Source organism: Crotalus tigris, unplaced genomic scaffold (assembly GCF_016545835.1).
Source record: "Crotalus tigris isolate CLP2741 ecotype Arizona unplaced genomic scaffold, ASM1654583v1 scf7180000017952.28453644438:3035480, whole genome shotgun sequence".
NCBI lineage: Eukaryota > Metazoa > Chordata > Lepidosauria > Squamata > Viperidae > Crotalus > Crotalus tigris.
Genome location: NW_024096741.1, coordinates 814,958 through 836,468, shown reverse-complemented (window position 1 = coordinate 836,468; position 21,511 = coordinate 814,958). Strand labels below are relative to the sequence as shown.

General features: G+C 38.0%; 1 protein-coding gene across 1 annotated transcript; it reads left to right on the top strand.

Annotated features, from left to right (window-relative positions):
• Positions 1-11,680: 11,680 nt before the first annotated feature.
• On the top strand, positions 11,681-17,606 carry MSC (musculin). Its single transcript, XM_039345437.1, is given in 3 exon segments — positions 11,681-12,648; positions 16,616-16,651; positions 16,653-17,606. Coding segments are annotated over 3 exon segments (813 nt in total). The 5' UTR covers positions 11,681-11,925; the 3' UTR covers positions 16,707-17,606.
• The last annotated feature ends 3,905 nt before the right edge of the window (positions 17,607-21,511 follow it).

The window sequence follows — 21,511 nt, the reverse complement described above, 5'->3', positions numbered from 1 at the left end:
AGGAGGCCACCTTAGGTACTGTAGAAGCTTGACGCTTTGAAGCCATTTTAAAGAAAGGAAAAAAAAACTCCTTCTTTAAAAAAAAGGTGCAGAAAAAGTCCCAAGCAAAAATAAAAACATAAATAAAAGAGAGGGAAAATAACTAAACATAAGTCTCTTTCAAAAAAACCATAATAATAAGAAGAAGAAGAAAGAAAAAAAAAGGGAAAAAAGGGAAAAGTAACAAAGTAACAAAGTCCGTTCCATTTCCTTTCAAGCACACGAAGAAAAAAGCCTCAGATCGCCATTTTACTTTCCCTCTCAACCAAAAAAAAAAAAAGAAAGTGAAAATAACTCTTTAAAATTAAAGTCCAGATAAATCCAAAAAGTAAAAATTCCCCGATCAGCTCTGTCCGCTTTTTTTAAATTAACTCACCAGTTCTCTATAATCGCGGAGGTGGGAACGACATCTTACTTTGTCCCGAACGACAAGGAACAAAGACAGCTGAGAAGCGGAGATTTCCTGAACTCCGTGGGAGCACTCTTTTTACCCCAAAGAAAAACTTCTTTGGGGATTTCAGAGGCTCTGCCACTATTCAGGGTAGAACTCCCCTCCTTCCTTTAGCCCAGGAAGGAGGTTTTGAACCGCGGGACAGCTGATATCTGCTGTCCTCTTCGGTTTTAACGCTGTCTCAGAAGAACGGCTAAGAAAATAGCCGCCATCGACATCGCGACACCACCGGAAGTCGGCTAGAATGTTATTAATGGTTCATTTCAGTGTGGAAGGAAGCATTAAGTAGAATGACAAGAATGTCTATGCTGTTCAAGATTTTAGTTGATGGTCTGAGTGAAAGAACTAAAGGGATATCTATCTGCAGAGGACATAAAGCTATGAGAGATAGCTAATACGTTAAAGGACAAGGAAAATGTTTTAAAAAAGTAAATTTAAGCAGTGAAATGAAAGATAGAATTTAACCTGGAAAAATGTCCACTGAGTGGGAAAATGGGGAGACCTAGTTCACCCACAGTACATGTGAAAAGTACTGTGTGTTCTTGTTGCCACATGAAAAATGTTTGAGTTTTTGAAAAGATTAATTCACAAGTTTCACTTCTTAACTGTCCTGAATCAATTTAAAAAAACTTGCCCACATTTGAAGACTAATAATTATGCTTTATTATTTATTTATTTATCATATTTATATAGCTACCATCTCTTAAAACTTTAATGCAACTTTTCAACTTCAATATTCTTTGCCAACTCCATGATTCTGCTGGACATATGTCAAGCTTTGCAAGGTGATCCAGACAGAGATACACCCAAATGAACCAGTTCTACTTTATTGTAAGGTTACTTTAACAAATCTACATTACATTAACAGTTTGAAAGTACATTTCTCCCCTGTTGCTTTTACAATCTAAGAAATTAAAGGGAGTCCATTCTGAGACATTTCCATGTCCACATTCCTGCTACTGGCTAGGCTGTCTCTTATCCAACCATTTCCCTGGCTGTGGCTATTTTCCCTTTCTCCCAAGATCATTTGCACCCACTATTACAGCCTGATTTAGTTGAGATCAAAGTCCAACCTCTTTAAGAAAGAGAGGTTACACGAATGGCCCTTCAAAATCTATGATTCTATTTTCTCTGCAGCTGTGAAAGCAAATAGCATTTTCTTTCAAGAAGCAAACACAGGTTATAAGCAAATTGCCCCACTTCTACAATTTATTGGAATTATCTGCAAACATCCAGTTAAAGTATCTTTTGAAGATCTGATAGCTTCAGTAGTATAAGGTCACAAACCAATAAGTAGCAATGACATAGAATCAATTGGTAGTAGGGCTGCAACAAAGTCATAAGATTTATGACTTATTTGTATTTAATAGTTTTTCATTTTGAATAAGGAAAGGTCATAGCATAATCTGAATAAACTTTTTTCAGAATGCAAAGAGCAGTAAAAAAAATCCCTTCATAATAAACTGTTTCAAATATGCACCTCCCCAAAAGCACTCTAAGTGGAAGCCCTAGTAAAGCATTTCCTGTTTGTAATCTAAGGCATCAATCATAAAACTAACCCACCTCCTCACCGCCGAACCTCATATATTACACTTATTGAAAGCTTCCCTACAGGAGTTTATGCTGTTTAAGCATAACATTGGACTCTTAAACACAAACCACCAATTGGACTTCATATTCTGTTTATTTCTGGTTGAATATCCTTGAGTTGCAAATAAACTGAATCTCACAACAGTACATAACTTTTTCTTTGAGATTTGGGATTCATCCAAAGCAGCCAGATACCCATAACCCCCAGGGAGGGTCATTCTCCCTGCTAATAAAATACTACAATGTGAAAGATGACTTTGTGCAACAGATGTACTCACTTGAGTGGGAAAAATTGCTAGATCCCACAACTTGATGATCAGGGAAAGCCCATTAGCTTCCAGATCCCAGGCAAAACAATAAACAGATTCTGTGATGAAATTACCTTTTATGCTTAACTTGAAACATTTAAGATTGAAAAGTTAAGCAGGAAATCTGAGAAAGAAGATGGATCTTTTGAGCCTTGTTACCAAGGCACACATCTGGCTGGCAGGTGCATGTTCTCAATATCAGGATTGCTCCACTCAAATCAATTATGCACCATATTTAATCCCTGTCAGCTACATCAGGCCATGGTATTTAGAATGAAAATGTTAGAGGAATATCCCAGCATTATTAAGTTCAACATTACTTTGCAAATATGAAAAGATAGTCATTTGTCCGAAATGGTATAGGGTTACCTGCCTGAGCAGGGGGTTGGACTTGATGACCTCCAAGGTCCCTTCCAACTTCTTCTTCTTCTTCTTCTTCTTCTTCTTCTTCTTCTTCTTCTTCTTCTTCTTCTTCTTCTTCTTCTTCTTCTTCTTCTTCTTCTTCTTCTTCTTCTTCTTCTTCTTCTTCTTCTTATTCTTATTATTATTATTATTATTATTATTATTATTATTATTATTTTAATCTTGATAAGTTATGCCATTTTATTATGTAGGGCTGAAATCTTAGGAGCTGTCCTATATTTCTATTGTAAAATAAGAATTAGAAAAGATCCCACAAGATAAAAAACAGTTTTGTGCCGCTGTCCAAATAACCTTACTTAGAACCATCCAGGACAACTTAAGGTCTTAGAATTCCTGAGTTCGCCCCAACTACAGTTGCTTTTGCCTGGAAACTGAAATGTAGTTTCTAAAATAGGCTTAATAAAACTAAGAGAACCCCCTCAAAAAGCCTGTCCTTTTTCAGAAAAATATTATTATTGAGTCACTTTGCATCAAGCTTAGCCTCTGGTTATCTTGTGGCTTCTACTTGCATTGCCATTCTTGGTTTCTCATCATTTCCAACAACTTCTCCCTTAGCTATCTGCAGCATTCCCATTTACTTCCTGCTGAAAATTGCCATGTCCCTACTATTTTCACCAACTTCTTCTTTCACCCCCTGCTACATTTCTCAGTTCAACAATTTTGCTTCTTTCTGGTGTCATAGATTATATAGGTCTAGGTTAACTCGCCATGGCCAACTCACCATGGCCAATCAACCATGGTCAACTTCCCCACAGCTGATTTGCCATGGCCAACTTGGCGTGGCCAGCTTGCCATGGGACAACTCACCATGGCCAACTTGCCACAGGACAACAGTTACACTAATTTTGAAGAAATGGTGGAATAGAATCATTAAAGAAAAGATGCCAAAGGAGGGACAAAATGAAATGTGAATGACAGAAACTAAAATAATGTTTTAATTATTTTAAATAATTAAATTGAATTGTTGAATTGCTCTGTGGTGAATTGTTCCTTGGTGAGTTGGCTGTGCCAAGCATCCCACAGCGTGAGTTGGCTGTGGCAAGTTGGCTGTGACAAGTTGTCCCATTCCCCATATGGAAGTGCCATGCTGCAAGGCTGCATAAGGACTTGCAAGGACCAAAACACACATATGATTTTTGAATGCATGCTGTCCATGACTTGCCAAAAGTGAGATAATAAAAAAAGAAGTTGGCAAAATCAAGATATGATAATAACATTTTGACATTGTGTATTCCACATGTATTTCATAATTTCCACCTATTCTACTACATTAAAATTTAGTGGCAAGCTTTGCAGGGGTTCTGAAATGACACCTGAGCCTTTAGATTGTGGATTGCATGTCATCTAGTAATACCAGCTGGTCTCCAGTCTTCCATTCTTGAAGGTTATTGAAAAGATAGTCTTGTTACAGACAACTTTACAGACAACTTTAGAAGCAATGGATTACTTGAACCCTTTTCAGCCTGGGTTCAAGTCTGGATATTGAACAGCATTTACACTGATTACTCTTATTGGCCACTTATGGTATAACCTGTGTAAGGGATATACATACCAGCTGATTCTGTTTAATTGGTCAGCAGTTTTTGATACCATTGGTTATGTTCTACATCTGGATCATTAGTGAGCAACACAGTGGAGGCACACTGTTTTACAGTGTTTTTCTCTTTTCCTAAATTAATAGTTACAATTAGTGGTAGTAAGGGGGTGAGACACTGAGATCTAGGATTCTTTGCCAAGAGTTGCTATACATCTCTTATTTAGCCCCTATATGAAGCTGCTTAGGAACACCATCAGCTACCTCAGAGTGACGCATCATTAGATATCCAGCTGTATCTCAGTTTTGAGCTAAGTAGTAGATGCAGTTAAAGTTCTGTTCCAATGCCTGCAGGCTATGAGGTTCTGGATAAAGATAAACAGATTTAGACATAATCTCAGGAAAATGAAGGCCTCTGATTTCAAATATAGTCTACCTTTGGTGCTTCCCTAGTTTGTAATTGGATAGGCCTCCTGAGTTTACAGTTTTCATTTAAAGGGCAGGTAAAGGAGGACTTCTGCACAGGTCTATTTTGTGTACTGGATCAGGAGGCTTTTACTCATAGTCACCCATGCCTTAGTCAAGTCCAGTCTGAATTATTGCTTTGTCCTCCATGGGGGGGGGGGTAGTGCCCTTGAAGTCAACCCCAAAACTTCAGAAGGTCCAGACTCCTATTAACCTATTAACCAAGATCTCAATTGTGCCACTTTCTATTTAATGCCTGACAACTGTTTATATATGAACACAAAGATAAAGTTCAATGTACTTCAGTTGCCCTGATATTAATCACATTTACTGGAGGAAAACTGTAGGGAGATTTAAAATAATAATACTAAAATTGTTATCTATAATCATGAACATGCCTGGCCCCTGAGTCATTCTTGTCCATCCTCCCTGGATTATGGGGCCTTGGACAAGCCCCACCTATATCAGTGAAAGCAAAGAAATGGCTGTGTTTGCCCACTAAGCTATAAGTCATGATTAACCAATCACAATGCTTATTTTCACATGATGAACTTGTCTAAAACAAATAAACTGTATTTTGGCTTCACACAATTTGCTAAGGCATAATATGGTTTATTATGGCCCTGTAGTTTGTAAGCCATGTACAAACACAGCCAATGTTGAGAGAGGGATTAAGATCATCGCTCTCTAGTTTCCCTCTTCCACTTAAACTTCAGGAAGAGAAACCTGATTGCTAAGTGTTAGTTATCACCTTAGACAATTTGTTTAAACAAGGGAGGAAATCTATAAAATCAAATTTTAACCATCCTAACCATCAATAGAAAGGGCTTAATGGGAGCATCATTTCATAAAGTTCATGGACTCTCACAGTGGCTTTGTAAAGGAATGGCTTTCTTCACTCTCCTTCTTCTCAGTCCTGACTGACAATGAAACCAGAATCCATTTTCTTGTACCACAAGGTATCCATTACACAAGAGCTTTATTCTGGCGCCAAGAAGTATTTTAAGAGTTTTCTTGCTTATTCCACAGGGAAAGAGTGCTTAACATTAGGGATACCTGAGAAAAAGTGGCCATTTGTAATTAGGGTAGAAAGAGAACTCTCAACAATTAATACATTTTAGGAGGACAGCCATGTTAATCTATAATAGCCAAACATGGTAGCACTTTTTAGACTAACATATTTTATTAAAAGGCACACACTTTTGTGAGCTACAGCTCATTTTATCAGATACCTGAGTGACTTATGAACAATTTAACAACTGCATGCAGTTTCAGGGAGCTCAGGGCATTGTAATTAGTGGGCTCTGTAATTGCCCAGCCATGAAATAATAACTTCAGCTATTGGGTATGCACAAGCTCACTAGTGGTTAATTTAAAATGCTTTACTTTTTGAGATCACTAATATACTAAACCATAAATTAAACATATGAGGTGAGTTCATACACTCTGTTGAATGTATTTTGAAAATACAGCTATTGTGAAACCTTTGCCATTCTTCAAACTATTCTTCCCAATAAGCTTTATCAAAGAGGCCTTGGAACAAAATGTAATGAGGCCTTGGAACAAAATGTAGGGGTTGACTTGTAGGCTGGCAAATTCTTCTGATTCTCCAAATAAAACTGTATAGCCATAGCTGAATGATCAGTGCCAGTTTCTCTCTCCTGTTCCTTCCATATTTTAAGATTTGCAATTACAGTATCTTATTAGGCTAGAGTCATTAGTCCAATTCTTTTGTCAAAGTCAAACTACTAGCATGCTTAGGGACTGTGAATAAAGAATCGATTAATGTACTACATACTGTCAGTGCCTAAATATGGCTTTCAATTGTTCTCCTCTCTCTCTCTCTCTCTCTCTCTCTCTCTCTCTCTCTCTCTCTCTCTCTCTCTCTCTCTCTTTCTCTCTCTCTCTCTCTTAGCAGATTTTAGAAATTTTCCTAAGTTGTCTTTACATTGTCACAGCTGTGATTTTAACAGCTAAAATTTTGGCCCTATCAAGAGGACCTACACTGAGTTATAGATGATTTCAAAACATTTACAAACATTGGTGGAATCAGAATATTTTTCTCATAGTCAACTGTCTATGTGCTTGGTTATTACATTGATTGGAGAATTCCAGGAATTTCCAGCTAGGTAAATCTAGGTAAAGAAGTACAGAAATTACTAAGCCTTCCAGCCTTGGGAATTCACATATTCTTCTGCCAAAGTGACCTTATTTAGGATTAAGTGTCTGGGGCCTGGTCCACCTACCCATGCCTAAGCTTGTTTGCCATGTGCCCCTAGATAAGTGCCAGTTTTCTACAGTTTTTTGCATACTCAGACTAGAAGCCTCAATGTGTATCAAATTGAAACAATTTACCTGTAAGAATTAGGCTGCATTTCCAACTGAGGAAGTGCTGAACCTCAACTCTAATCTTCCACAGCCAAAATGGCCAATGATCAGACTGGGATAAGTGAGACAGGTTATACTCAAAGCATGTGGAGGACAGCAGTTTGAAAAGGAGACAGTGTTGTGCTTAAGGACTTCAGAGTAGAATTCTTTCTTCTACACACCAAACACTGTAGAAAGGAGTAATGAATTCCATTTTATCCATATGAATGGGAAAATTACGCTAGAGAGAGAGAGAGACTGCATTAACTTAATCCTGATTAAATTCCTGGGAGAGTCCCTAAACCAATCTTTTCTTCATGAGGGGAAATATCTATCAGCACTCCAAACATCTATCAGTCTCATCCTTGGTTATCTGATCCAAGGTTCACTCCATTAACCCAAGTTATTGAAGTACATCAAAATAGACTCACTATATCCTCTAGTGCTTCATTTTTACGGAAGCAGATAAAAAAAAATAGTAGAGGAATAAGAAAATTAAATAACTGAAATGGAAAAACAATTATGGAAATGAGAATGGAGCATAATACCATAAAACAGGATCTTGGCTGTCTGGCATCCTTTCTTGGAATTCTTTTGCCACTCCTTCCCCCTTTTTGCAGGCTATAATTTAAGGAGAAGAGATGGATGGGTATAGGAGGAAAGATTTCTACTTGACATCTCAGGTGGCTGGATTGGGAATCTTTACTGGAACTATTATCCAATGTAGAAACTGGTATTTTGTTTAGAAAGGCTTGTGCCCATGACCATTTGGAAAGGACCACTCTTGTCAGTGACCAGCTGCATTTCCTATCATTTCTAAGGACAGGAGGAGCCATACACAGTCCTAATTCCCATTCCCCTCCTTGTTTTCTCTCTCTCTGTCTCCTTGTTCTCTCTCTCCTTGCAGGAAGTAAAACCTTCCTTTAGATTTTATTTGCCAGTCAACAAAGTTATTTTAAGAAGACTAGATAGACCACAAATGCTTTATTTCTTTGTCTATCCCCTGCCTTTTTAGGGCATTACAAGCTGGGCTTCATACTTTTACCCAGTGCATCAGATCCCTCCCAGGAGGTAATAAAAAGGGGCAGTGAATGTGAATGTAAATGTGTAAGTGTGAGTATTCAAGAACAGGATTTAAAACCATCCTGATATTTGCTTCCCATGCATTTTGTGAAGAAGCACTGGCTACATCTGTACCAACAAGTCAAATAAGAGAGAGGGTGCCTCTGCTCTGCTCTGCTCTGCTCTAATCATTTACCTCTGTCTCCGGAATACTCCCTTGATTCCCTTGCAGTCTCTTCTTTTTCCTTCCCTCAAAAGTTGCAGAAGTTGTTCTGGAGCTCGAGGCTGCTGCTCTCCCTCCCTCTGCTTCACCGACACCCCCTTTCCAAGCCAAAATGAGCGCTCGAGGAGGGGGGGTCGTGGGGAAGAAGCTCCTTAGATACGCTGGGTCGAGAGTGAACTTGAGATGACACCGGCCGCGGCTTTTCTCGAACAGCTGCTTGGCTGCGTCTGCCAGCAGTACCCACGGATTGCCCCAGCACCTCCTCCCCAGCCCCCCCAGCCAGCTCGCGTGAAGAGGCACCAGCACAAAGCTGGCGAGAAGGTGGTGCCAACGCCAAGCTGGTGGGAAGATGAGCAGATGGAAGGAAAAGCTCGCAGAGGCCAACCGCGCGACCCACCTGCTATGCCCATCAGCCTAAGGCACCCTCATCCCCCTCCCCTTTCGAGATACATCTGCGATCTGGGGATCGTTTCTGGGAAACACCCCCGGTGGCTTCTCTGCCACAGTTCGAGCTCGGCTTTATTGTATGAATCCAAATGTATTCAATAAATAACCCGTGGCTTAATGAAGCCACGTAGATCCACGAACCACATACAAGTCTTGTTCCCTCAGCCCAGAAAATTGGGTCACTCGGGCATTAATCAGATTTCAGTTCAGCTGCTAAAACGTGTCCGCGAAGCCAGCCATTGTGAGTGCCCTTCTTTCTTCGGAAGCACATTCGCTCTACTCCAAGGCAAGACACGTGGGAATGGACCGGTCCTTCTCGTCCACACTTATGAGGAATGGAGTTGCATGGACCCCCATGAGGCAAGCCGCTTAGGACTGAGGTCATAAAGCGCCCAGGGCTTTGGTGAGAGGACACGGAGCGCTTCCTATATTAAAAGAGGGGTTCGTTTTCAGTAGGACTGTCCCGTCGGTTCCACAGCTCAGGATTGCGTTCTAGGAGTCTTGACATTTTGCGTCCTAAATTAGAAAAAATGTTTGCTGCTGGATTTCCACACGATTGTGATAAATCCGCTGAATTCAATTCCCTTTACTTCCAGGGCAACGTGCACAAGATAGAATTGCTATAATCCGGGACGATTCAGATAGAACACGCTTGAGAAATGAAGTGCGAAGGTCGACAGGCGTCCCTTATTCCCATTGTTATATTAGTTTCCACCAAAATTCTGGATTTCACCAAAACTTGTTTCAAAAAAGCAAAAACAATTAAGTAAACCCAGATCTAATCCTAACCTCAATCCGTTCTATGTAAATAGGAGTGAAATCGGCAACCTGTTTTTGTTTTCTTGCAGAACAAAAAGAAACATGTGAATAAAATGGAATTTCAAACTAGGTAGGTAAGTCTGGGGAATCAAGCTTAGCTTTTTGTATTTATCTGTTTTACTTGTTCCCCTTGTGAAGCTTGAGAATCATCCATTGCAATTGATCCCTAATATGAGACTCCATGACATTTCAACTAAATCTTCATTGAAAACTCTAGCTTTGAATCTAGATCCATGTGAAAATAGCCAGGAACAAGCTCCACATTCACTTTTTCTGCCTTCCCGCAGGGGATTCTGAAAACTTTTTCAGCACCATGGATATTTGATTCTTGTACTGGTTGTCCCACCTACTGCTGGTTGTTTTTCTTCTGAGGTTACTGTTCTGATAGTTTTACAGTTTTGTTCAGTTGTGGAAAACAAGGCACAAATACATTGAAATAAGTGAATGCATATTTTCATTTATTTACATACATATTTTTACAAAAAGACAATGTTGAAACTGTCATTTATGAATTTCAGAGACTGATAGTTCAGTTTCCAGTCCCCAAATTTTGATTTCAGAAAGCTGGATTGCCTGAAATTTACCTTGCAGATGTGTTACAATAAGTAGCTGCTGATGCCCATATTTTTAAATATGATTTAAAGTTGAAATTAGGTACAGCATTAAGAAATATTGGCTCGGTAGAATAGTAATGAAGCTAGGCTCAAAGTAATCTTTGTTAAAAGTACTCTTGGAATGAATGAAGAGTTTGTTTCCATCTAAGTGAATGGAGATCAATTATAGATCACCAGGGTTGTATGCAATCACTGAAAAGTTAATTATGTCACTGATTTCCTTGGGATTTTCTTCCATGCACCTAGTCCCTTGTTTTTAAAGGCTTTCACACAAAGCCCAGCTAATTCTGATAAAGTTTAATATATTTAAGACCAATTCTCACACTCGTGGAAATCTGCAAGGTGGCAATAAAACTGATTGAGCTAAATTGCATTTCAAGGATTTTACTTACTTTTTCACCAATTCCAATCTCATCAACTTTATGATTATTTTATTTATGTCTTGCCTTGCACACAATTTCTTTCCTTTTATTATTATTTTCAGCATGCCAGTATCCATAACATGCAAATTTCACTTTAAAAGCTAGCCTCCACATACTTTAGCTACAGGTTAGGTTCGGTTTGTTTGTTTAAAAAGATCGGACGTTGATTAATTTAAAGAATCTAATTTCAAATTAATTCATATCTATGAAATTTAAGATTATTTCTCGCAAAGTCGGTCCTCCCCACAGTAGGAAGGAGTTCAAATCATTCATTCCGCTTTTAACAGACTTTATTGCTGCCCCAAGGAAGAGCATTTTTCACCAGCCCACCGCCTCCAATTCTCCATGTCGATCCAGTCGATAGCAGACGTGGCTAAAGGCTGCAGCTTCTAGAATAACTTTGGAACCTCGGGCACCAATTCAATCCAAACACATTTCCCAATCCGCCTAAAGGAAAGAAAGGGGCGTCCTGCCCTCAGCGCGTCTGATCGGAAGTCTCGGGAAAAAGGAGAACGGGAGCAGACAGGACTTTCGGTCTACTTGGGGGTCCATCTTGGGGATGGAAGTCTGTCCACTTCAAATCATCTCGGCAGCGGCGCCCTCCAGCGTCGTTTCCTCCTATGTAACTGAATTAGCTAATAATTGAATGGCTTCTAGTTCGGTTTGACCATCCTCGCACCCTCCCTCTTCGCCTTGACCCGGTCGCGTATTAGATTGGACCCCCACCTAAATTTCAGATATTCAGCTAGTAGACGCCCCCGCCTCAGCCTCTTGCACTTGTTGCATTTTAACTTCCATTATTCTTAACCAAGCGCGACATTGGAAAGGCGGCTGTTGAAAACCCAACATAATCAGAGAGCGCCAGATACAAGTAGCCACGCTAATGGCTTTTCCTCCCGAATTATGCTAAAAACTTCGAGCAACTTTTCAGCCCCCCCCCCCCCGGGACACACTAAGCGCACACCCGACAGCAGAGAGAGACCAGGGTCAGTCGCCGTGGCTAAGGCGGGGCTTCTTCAAAATGAGGGCGTTGGGCGCTCTCCAACCTCCTCCCCCTTCTCAGCGCGCTTTCCCCGGATCTCGAGGGTCTGGGAGAGATCCAAAGAAAGGCGAAGGGATGGCTAACGCGCGCACAACCTAGTGGGCCCTCGACGCGCCTCGATGCGGGCTGCTCATTTTTGCCCCCCCTTGCCCCGCGCAGATGGTTTGCCCCGCTCTTCCTGGCACATATATATACCCCCTCGCCAAAGAATCACCGCGAGCCGTCGCCGAGCTCCTCTTAGGAAGGCGAAGGGGAGGGGGCGCCTTCTGACTGGCGCCCGTCTCTGGCGTCCAGGGCTTGGGTCATCCCTGACTGTATCGGAAGAGCCTCGGATGGATCTGAGGGAGCTGCCGCTGGAGTACCGGGCGCCGCCCCGCTCTAAGCGGCGTCCCCGAGGTGAAACTTGCCCTTCGCTTGATAATTCCTCCGCTGCGGAAGAGGAAGAAGAAGAGGAGGAGGAAGAGGAAGAGGACGAAGAAGACGACGAGGACGACGAAGACGAGGAGGCGGTGGCGAGCAAAAAGAAACGCGCCAAGGGAGCCTCCAGGACCGGGGAAAGCGGCGGAGTTAAAAAGCAGCCGGCGGCGGGTCGGAGCGCCGCGGGCTCAACGCCGGAGTGCAAGCAGTCGCAGCGCAACGCGGCCAACGCACGCGAGCGAGCCCGCATGCGCGTGCTGAGCAAAGCCTTCTCGCGCCTCAAAACCAGCCTGCCCTGGGTGCCTCCGGACACCAAGCTCTCCAAGCTGGATACGTTGCGCCTGGCCTCCAGCTACATCGCCCACCTGCGGCAGTTGCTGCAAGAAGACTGCTACGAGAAGGGCTACGTGCATCCTGTCAACCTGGTGAGTGAGCTCCGAAGCCTTTGAGGAATATTCGAAGGCAGGCTTAGCTTGTCAGAACCTGACTCCAATTCCACTGGTGCAACGGTGCTGCTTTCTCAACACGGGCAGCGTGTTTCTGCAGTTCTGGAACATACGTAGGTTGGCCAGTCTTGGAGTAACTGTTTCTGTATAAATGCGTATCTTTTAAAATTCAAATTAATATTACTGTAGATAAAGAGATTATAGGAGACAGGAGAATAATACAGGCTAACAGGTGTGTCTCTTTGTAAGAGTAACGCTTTCCTCTTCTGATTGCTTTCATCAGTTCAATAAGGAATCTGAAATTTGGGAGGATACAGTATGTGTACAGTATACAGTATGTGTATTCTCTACATAGTACACATACTCTACACAGTATGTATCTGGCTCTCCCCTCCTTAGAAACATTAATCCTGCTTTTGCCCAAATACAAGCAGTACTTAATTAATACCTGACTTAAAAGAGACATTCTAGGATTTGCAAGAAGAATCATTCACTGACTCCCTAAGTTCTCAACAAAGCACTGGTTTGTGGTCTCACACACACACTATTGGTTTTATCTTTTGTATCTTTGCATTGTCCACATTGATAAGTATTATTAACACATCTCATGTTCCACACATGAGAATTGCTGGGGGTGTGAATGATAGGAAGTGAAATCTAGCATATCTGGTGAGTTCTTAATTAGATTTGACATCATCTGGAGGGAAGCTTTCAAAGATCTTTTAAAAATGTGTTATTAAGAATTCTCTTTGGATCCCTCTATGCTTGAAAAGTTCTCCCTCAGCTTTTAAGTGGCTGCAGCTTTTGTTAGCAGAGATGTTTTATTTCTTTTTCTTCCTAGCATTTTTCTGCAAGTGCAGGATCTGCTTTTTTTAATCAACAAAGGGTTGATCCATTTATCAGCAGAGCAATTGGCTGGGAGAAACTAAATCTCTTCTGCAATTTCAGTAGACTCAAATGCAAGGATCTCTGGCTCTCAACTCAGTTTGCTTCTAAAAAGATCTAAATGCCCAACATTCATCTAGTTTAGTTTTCTGTTCTTCCAAAGGTGAAGAGAATTTTCTCACATAAAATTAAATCTGATTTTTTAAAATTATCATTTGTTTAAATCTGCTCACTGTATAACAGGCTAACAAATTCTGTAAAAAGTATCTTGGAATGAAAGCCTAATTTTGTGTGTCCTGCCGATGATATTTTTTGCTGTGTGGCTGTAATATAGGAAAGGAAGGAGCACCTTTTGCATTTGGGGGGGATCTATTCATTGTTTATGAAAAATGAATATGAAAAAGTACTTATTTTTGTTTTTATTGGTTTCTAAACTACAAAGTCCAGTTCTTTTTAATTATTACTCATACAGAAATTGCATCAAATGTTTGGTGATTTTTATAGCTGCTATATCTTATTCAACTCTCATCATGTTTTGAAATGTAATGCAATTAGGGACTGTACCTAATTGTGACTAAACTATCATGACACATTTTTATCATAATCTTTCTTCATACTTTTTCGCACTTTTGCTATTTCCTTTTTTCCATTTGTATGACAATATATATTAACAACTTCAAATTCCACGTGCACACAGCAAATTATTCTCTAGGCTAAAAGAATATAAAGCTATTGTAATCATGGATAGCTCAAGTCTAGGAATATTGAAACTGAACTTATTTTCATGGCAGTGATCTGTTTCTGAAAATTACCAGGTTTTCCATATCTGAACTGTATGGAATTTGATTCAACAATATTTGTAGGAGATACAGGTGGCCTTCTCTAAGCATCTCCAATTATACATGACTGCATTTAATACTTTCCAAAGAGTACCAGTTAACATCTTCATGTAGATTTGATTCCAGAAATACATCTATCCATCTAACAGCAACATTTACATGTACATGTTTGTATTTAATGATTGCAGCAGTTTTTAAGCTATATGCAGAGTTGATTATGACAAATAGCAGAAGATACTACAAAATATTTCTAATAATATTCTGTGGCTGCAGTATTTTATCAAACTAATAAAGCAAAAAAAAATCTTTACTTGGAGAAAGGGGAATACATTTAATATTAGAATGCATTCTTTAAAAAATATAAGCACTATTCTAGAAGAGGCATTGTCAAAATGTCTAATTTAAATTATGGCCTTGACTATGTATATTCATTCTGTAATTTTTTCACTATAACTATGACAACTGTAGGAGAACCAAAGCTTATACAATATTCATTTCCTGGCTCTCCTTGAAGTGGCTTAGTCCACTTTAATTAGGTGCTGCTGAAACAATCTTATTTGGAAAGATTCCTTCTTAAAGGTAAACCTGGTTTTTCACCTGCTACTCATTTCACCACATTAGTTTATATTATAATGAAAAATTTAGTTTGTAGAGAAAATGAAGGGCAGGCATTCTATAAAATTTTGAGTTGGATAAACTTCTTGAAATTGCTCTATGCAAATTAAACTAATTTATACAGCAAAATTGGAGAATAAGAAAATGCCCTGATATCTTAAAGACTGTTTTAACTTAATAGTGGGTCTCCTTTACTAAACAATGTTAAAATGCATCTCGTGAGACCTAGGAAATAGAAGTTCCCTTAGCGGTGGCTGCCCTATAGAGAGGGCGCCCCACTCCCGAGATATGGAGGAGCCCCTACCCTCCTTGTTTCCTTGACAGCCGTTAAGACTGACCTTTTCTCCCAGGTGTTGAGTCAGGATAGGAGATGAACTCAGCATTTGTTCTTGAGATAGAGAGTTATGGCATGCAAGAATTTTTAATTTCACTGTATTTTTTTATTTATATATTTGATTGCTAGTACCCATATTTTACATAATATGAGGCATATGCAGGAAGTCCTTGACTTACAAGCATTCGTTTAGTGACCATTCAAAATTAAAACAGTACTGAAAAAAGTGACTTATGAATGTTTTTCACACTTTCGACAGTTGCAGCATCCCGTGGTCACATGATCAAGATTCAGACGTTTGACAACTAGTTCATATTTATGATGGTTGCAGTGTCCCGTGGTCATGTGATCACCATTTGAGAACTTCTGACAAGCAAAGTCAATGGGGAAGCCAGATTCACTTAAAAACTGGATTATTAACTTAACAACTGGATTGAGTCACTTAACAACTGTGGCAAGAAAGGTTGTAAAATGGGGCAAACCTCACTTAATTGCCTCACTTAGTAAAGTAATTGTGGGCTTAATTATGAATAAGTCGAGGACTATCTGTATATTTAAAATATATACATAATTAAACATTAAATAAAATGATAACCATACAATCATTATTGTTTGTATAATAATTACAAACAATATTTCTATTATAATTGCTATAATAAAATCATCTTTTGGTCATTTTTATTTTCCTGTCAGATTGAACAAATCAGTGGCATACATACTTCACTCCTAGGCTAGAAATTAAACCTTATTATTTATTTAGTATAAAGGAAATATAGGAGCTGTTTCACTTCCCTTTTCCATAAACCTCGGTTACATAAGTAGTTTATTTATAGAATATGGACAAAGAAGTGTCTACATTAAATGCTTTTGGCAATGTTTCAGCAACAGAAATGTATATTTAAGTTACAATAATTTTACAACAAAAGCTTGTTTAAAAATTGAATCAGTTGATATAAAAGAACATTAGCTACATATGGGCTTGAGCAAGGTATTTTCTGGAGAGATCTTGGTTTGTTGTTGCTAAGTTTATACAGTGAAAACTCTAATGAAATAGATTAGCATGTTGTTTAATGCTCTTAATATTGTATAGGAAAAAAAGTGTAGTGAGGCAATAAATTCAGATTTATTGCATCTGATTTTTAATCAAGCAACCACTTCTGTTTTTGTATGGAAGGTTGTTTTGCCAAATATGGATGGAAACTATGTTGCAGCAAACTGGTTCTTGTTAATTTTTATCCTTCTTTCTAACATGAAAACATATTTTAATTCACAGACTTGGCCATTTGTGGTTTCAGGAAGACCAGAATCTGACACCAAAGACGTACCAACAGCCAGCAGATTATGTGGAACTACAGCTTAGTTAAAGTAAAGAGTGCTCTTGCTGGATGCGTTTACTAATTCCATTGTCTTCTCTGGACCAAAGAAAACTGAAACAGTGAAAAACAATTATACTGTGTTTAAATCCTCTCTTCAGTTGGAAAGAAAACTGCACTTAAAATGTAATGTGAAGTAGGAAGATCTGTCCAAGTTTCAGATAAAATGGTAGCTTTGAAAAGGCATTTTTGCATCATTTTCTAAAAAACTGTTCTAAAAAATTTTGACTAACAGAAAACATGCAGGCGGATAACTATTAAAATTAATAGCATGAACCAAATTATAGGTTGCATGAAGTAACCCCAAACAGTGTTATTTGTATACCAAAGGAAAATAGTATTCTAGACTAGTCCTTAACATAAATTTATAATATATTTGATCTTATGTTCTCGGCAGCTATGCAATAGTAAGACTACTTCTGTCACCTTAGACAATTTCTTTTTAAAAATCAAAGACAAAAAGATTGTATCTGGTTGCTCCTTCACAGTCTATTTCACAAAAGCATTAAATCAGATTACTTGTCTTTAAGACAAGCATACATATAGCCAGGTAATTTGTAGGTCTTGGATCAAAGTCATAGGCATATTCTTGTTGAATTGAGACAACTAATTCTACTCTGTACTGTAGTAGCAAGTTTGACATGTGAACTTGCCTTATTCTGAAATAAGTTTCTTTAAGTCTAGGATGGTTTTATGTAAATTGGCCTTTTATATCACAAGTGTTTCCTGTCAAGCTTTTCTGGTCGTATGGAATGTTAACTTTATACTGTTCTATATGCAAACAATATTACAAATGTAAATAATTATATTTTTATACATTATATTAAAACCTTTATTGCAATAATATTTTGAGTGGTTGGTGATAGCTGAATAAAAATTATTGAAAAATCACTAAAATAGGATTCAATATTTTTTAATGTTTATATTTATATATGACTATGGATCTGTTTACAACTGGGTCATGGAGTTTTTTTTTCTCTCTCTCTTCCTCTCTCTCTTTCTTTTAATGGTAACTCTCCGAGATAAGCAGGGACTAGAGAGCATTCTGAAATGCGTCATGGAATATATAGATTTTTTCTTGAAGACAAAATTAAACCTATTTTATGACAAAGGAAGTTTGATACTGCTGTATTTTTGCTGTAAGCCACCTGAATACAAGCAGCATACAAAATAATGTACAAACAAATATTGTATTTATTCCTAAGTATTTTTAAGCATCCCCCCTTTTTTTTACAGAATTTTTTTATGATAGGTGGTGGGAATTTCAGACCTTCTAAATACTATATGTTGGAATTTCCCCTGCAAGCATGAATGAAAATGATAAGACATATTGGGAAATGCAGTTCAGCAATATTTGAACGACCACAGGTATCCTATGTCTCCACAAGAATAAATCTGTTGTATTTGTGGTTTAAGTTATGGGATGGATGATATAGGTTCAATTACAGCATAAAATATAATGGGGATGAAGCTGTTTTAGATATATCTTAATACTTCAAATGATTTTGAAGTTCCAACTTTATTTTATGAATACTGACTGAAATAATGTTTTTAGAAGGTACTTTAGGAATATAATGTTGGTGACAGGCAAGCTTAGCATTTCATAGATAGAAAGACCAGATAAAATATTTTTCTTTTATTCGCTAGAGCTATCAAATTAGAAGTAGAGAAAGACAGAAAAACACTAGATAGGATAAAAGATAGAGCATATATGCTTTGTAGTAGTTAAGGCACCAGACTAGACACCAGGCAAACAAGAATTTGTTCTATCTTCAGCACAAAGCCAGTTGGGTGTCTTTGGACTAGTCACTCTCTCTCAGCCCAGCAAGAAGGCAGTGGCAAATCACTTCTGAAATCTTGCCAAAGAAACTTCAGGGATTTGTCAAGGGAGATGCCAGGATTCAACAATGAGTTGAAGGGACACTCCCCCTCTCCCCCAAAACTCACCATTACAGTATATAAAACAGTTACTTATATACCTTAGTTATTCCCTGAGCCTAAAACCACATGCAACTGGTTAATGAACCTTAGAGAATGAAACAGTTCTACTTGTAGAACTACAAAATATTTTGAATGCCTAATAAGTTCAAGTGAGAAGTAGGAGAAGTAGGTTGGAAAACAATCAAACTCTTTGTTAGGTTAATTAATGTATTAAAATATTTAATTTATTTAATTAGCTTTTAATTTCAGAGTGGTAGAGGAATAACTGTATTTCATAGAATTATCAGTATAGGAATTGCAATACCCTTTCCTCCCCTTTTTTAAACATAAACTTTTTCAATAATTTGCTATATATAAATTTAAATGCAACAAGAACATGGGAACTAAGGCAGGCTAGATAGAAGTTTGTTAACTGGCTCCATGTGTGGTTCATAGTTATAACATATGAAGTAGCCTATTTTTCATCATAATATCAAAGATTAAACATTCTCCTTTTATATGTCACATTAACCTAAATAATGCAATATATTTCTTAAATCAGTGGTTCTCAACCTGTGGGTCGGGACCCCATTTGGGGTCGAACGACCATTTCACGGGAGTCACCAAACAAGGCTGTCCGCCATTTTTCCCCCTTTTCTTTGGCCACGCCCCTGGTACCCGGTGATGTATAAGTGGTTGGGGGTCACCACAACATGGGGAACTGTATTATGGGGTCGCGGCATTAGAAAGGTTGAGAACCACTGTCTTAAATCATTTAATATAGAGTAGAATATTTTATGTGGCTATAATTACCTTATTACTTTATTCACATAAGTAACAAGAACACATGTTCATATTCTATAATTCAAGGACATTTATTTAACAAATTTTAGGAACTGAAATTAATTCTTATGGAACAAGAAAAAGACTGTTTAGTCTTGAGAAGACAAAAATGACAGAGTTTATGATTGCCTTCATCTCTAAAATAGAGATCATCGAATAATGAGTATATTCAAGTGATCATTGGTGGAAATAGTTTCCAAGGAAATGGTGAAGTCTCTGTAATATATTAAAGAAGGCCCAGGGCAGAGCTGGGATTTCTACACAGAGCCCTGGGTTGGATTCAGCCTCAAGAGCCCAGTCTAGTAGCACAATTCCAAGCTGCCACCCATTTGTCTGTTGTGAAAAATGAATGTATTGAACATCTGAACATGTTTAAAACCTCATTTTACTGTGCAAAATAACTCCAGATTTATACATATTATTTCATCTTCAATTACAAAGATTAAAAAAAAATGCAAACATGTTTGTACTGTAAATTAGCTAGTGATTTTCAAAATGAAAACTAAATGTTTTAATCTCTGGCAATGGTCAACAATAACATTATTCGTTATTTATTTGAAGATCAATTGTATTAACATTGTTTTAAAAAATAAGTTAAAACTAAGGCATATTTTAAAAAATAGAAAGCCGAGAGGAAATGATAGAGACCCCACCCTCCACTGCTCCTACCAAGAATTGCAATCAATCAAGATTCCTCTTCCCAGGTAGGTCTACAGTTGTCTGAGGGTCATTCCTAGTAGCTCCCATTCAATTTAGGGAACTACGTGCAGCCAAAAAACCATGTACAATTGCTTAATTAAGCCAAACTTAATTAAAGGTAATTAAACCAAAAACAATAATCAACATCAAAGAAAAGTTTTAACCCAGGAAATACTGGGATGTCTCTTATATATACTGTATATTGAAAATTCAAAAACAAAAGAAATGGCACCCAAAATACTGCTAAAACCACAGAAAAGAATAGAACAGACTAGAACAGAACAGAATACAGTACAATAGAATAGAATAGTTTATTGGCCTTGTGTGATTGGACACACAAGGAATTGTCTCTAGTGCATAAGTTCTCAGTGTACATACAAACAACAAAGTAAAATAATCATAAGATGCCAATAGGAGAAGACAGTAGAAAAGATAAGGATAACAAAAATACAGTCATACTACATGGGTAAATATTCTTAGACATAAGACAGTATTGTGGTAATTAGATGTTCAGCAGAGTGATCAGTTAAAATTACCATTTATATAATAGTTGTTTATAAATAACATATATAAATATAGTTCTATATATCATTTTTATCACAGTACTGTTTTAAAAAATGGGAGTAGCCCAGAGAAATGTCACGAAGAGACATTTATTCTCTTTTTAGGTCAAAAAAGCCTAAACCTAATCATGACTTGTAAATTAAAAGCAAGTTATGTATTTGCAAACTAAGTACTATTATTGTTTTAAGCTAATTAAATTTTTGTCATATCAGTTTATTTTAAAATAAGAGTTTCCCCAAGGACACAGGTTTATGCTGTGACCATTTACAACTTTTGACAATTTCCCTGTATGAAACATACCAGTTGTTTCTAGAAATAGAATGCAGGATTTGCCACCTATTAGGACAAACCCAACATATATATAAAGTTTCCTCTCTCTTTCAGTTCATGTTGGTGATTTTGGTTATTTTCTTGCACTAGCATACAGTTTCCCTAAAACTGGGGTGAGCTACCTGGCTTAAAGACAGGTCAGTCTACATGAACAGTATTCACCGGTGTTTTTTTTCCCTGTGTCTTGTTTTGCTCCATGAAAGAAACTGAGTTTTTATCATAAAGCAACTCTTAAGACCCATGTATTGAAATACAGTGATAAATGTGACCATTGACTTGTGGAAAAAACTACAGTGATTCCAGCAAATCATGATAGCAGTCATGTAAATGAAGTAATTTATGTCAGACTCTCCACATGACTGATGCAAATTATATATTTCAAATCACTTGCACAATTATGCCATTATTCATGAAGCATCACTTGTATCCTTGCCCCCACC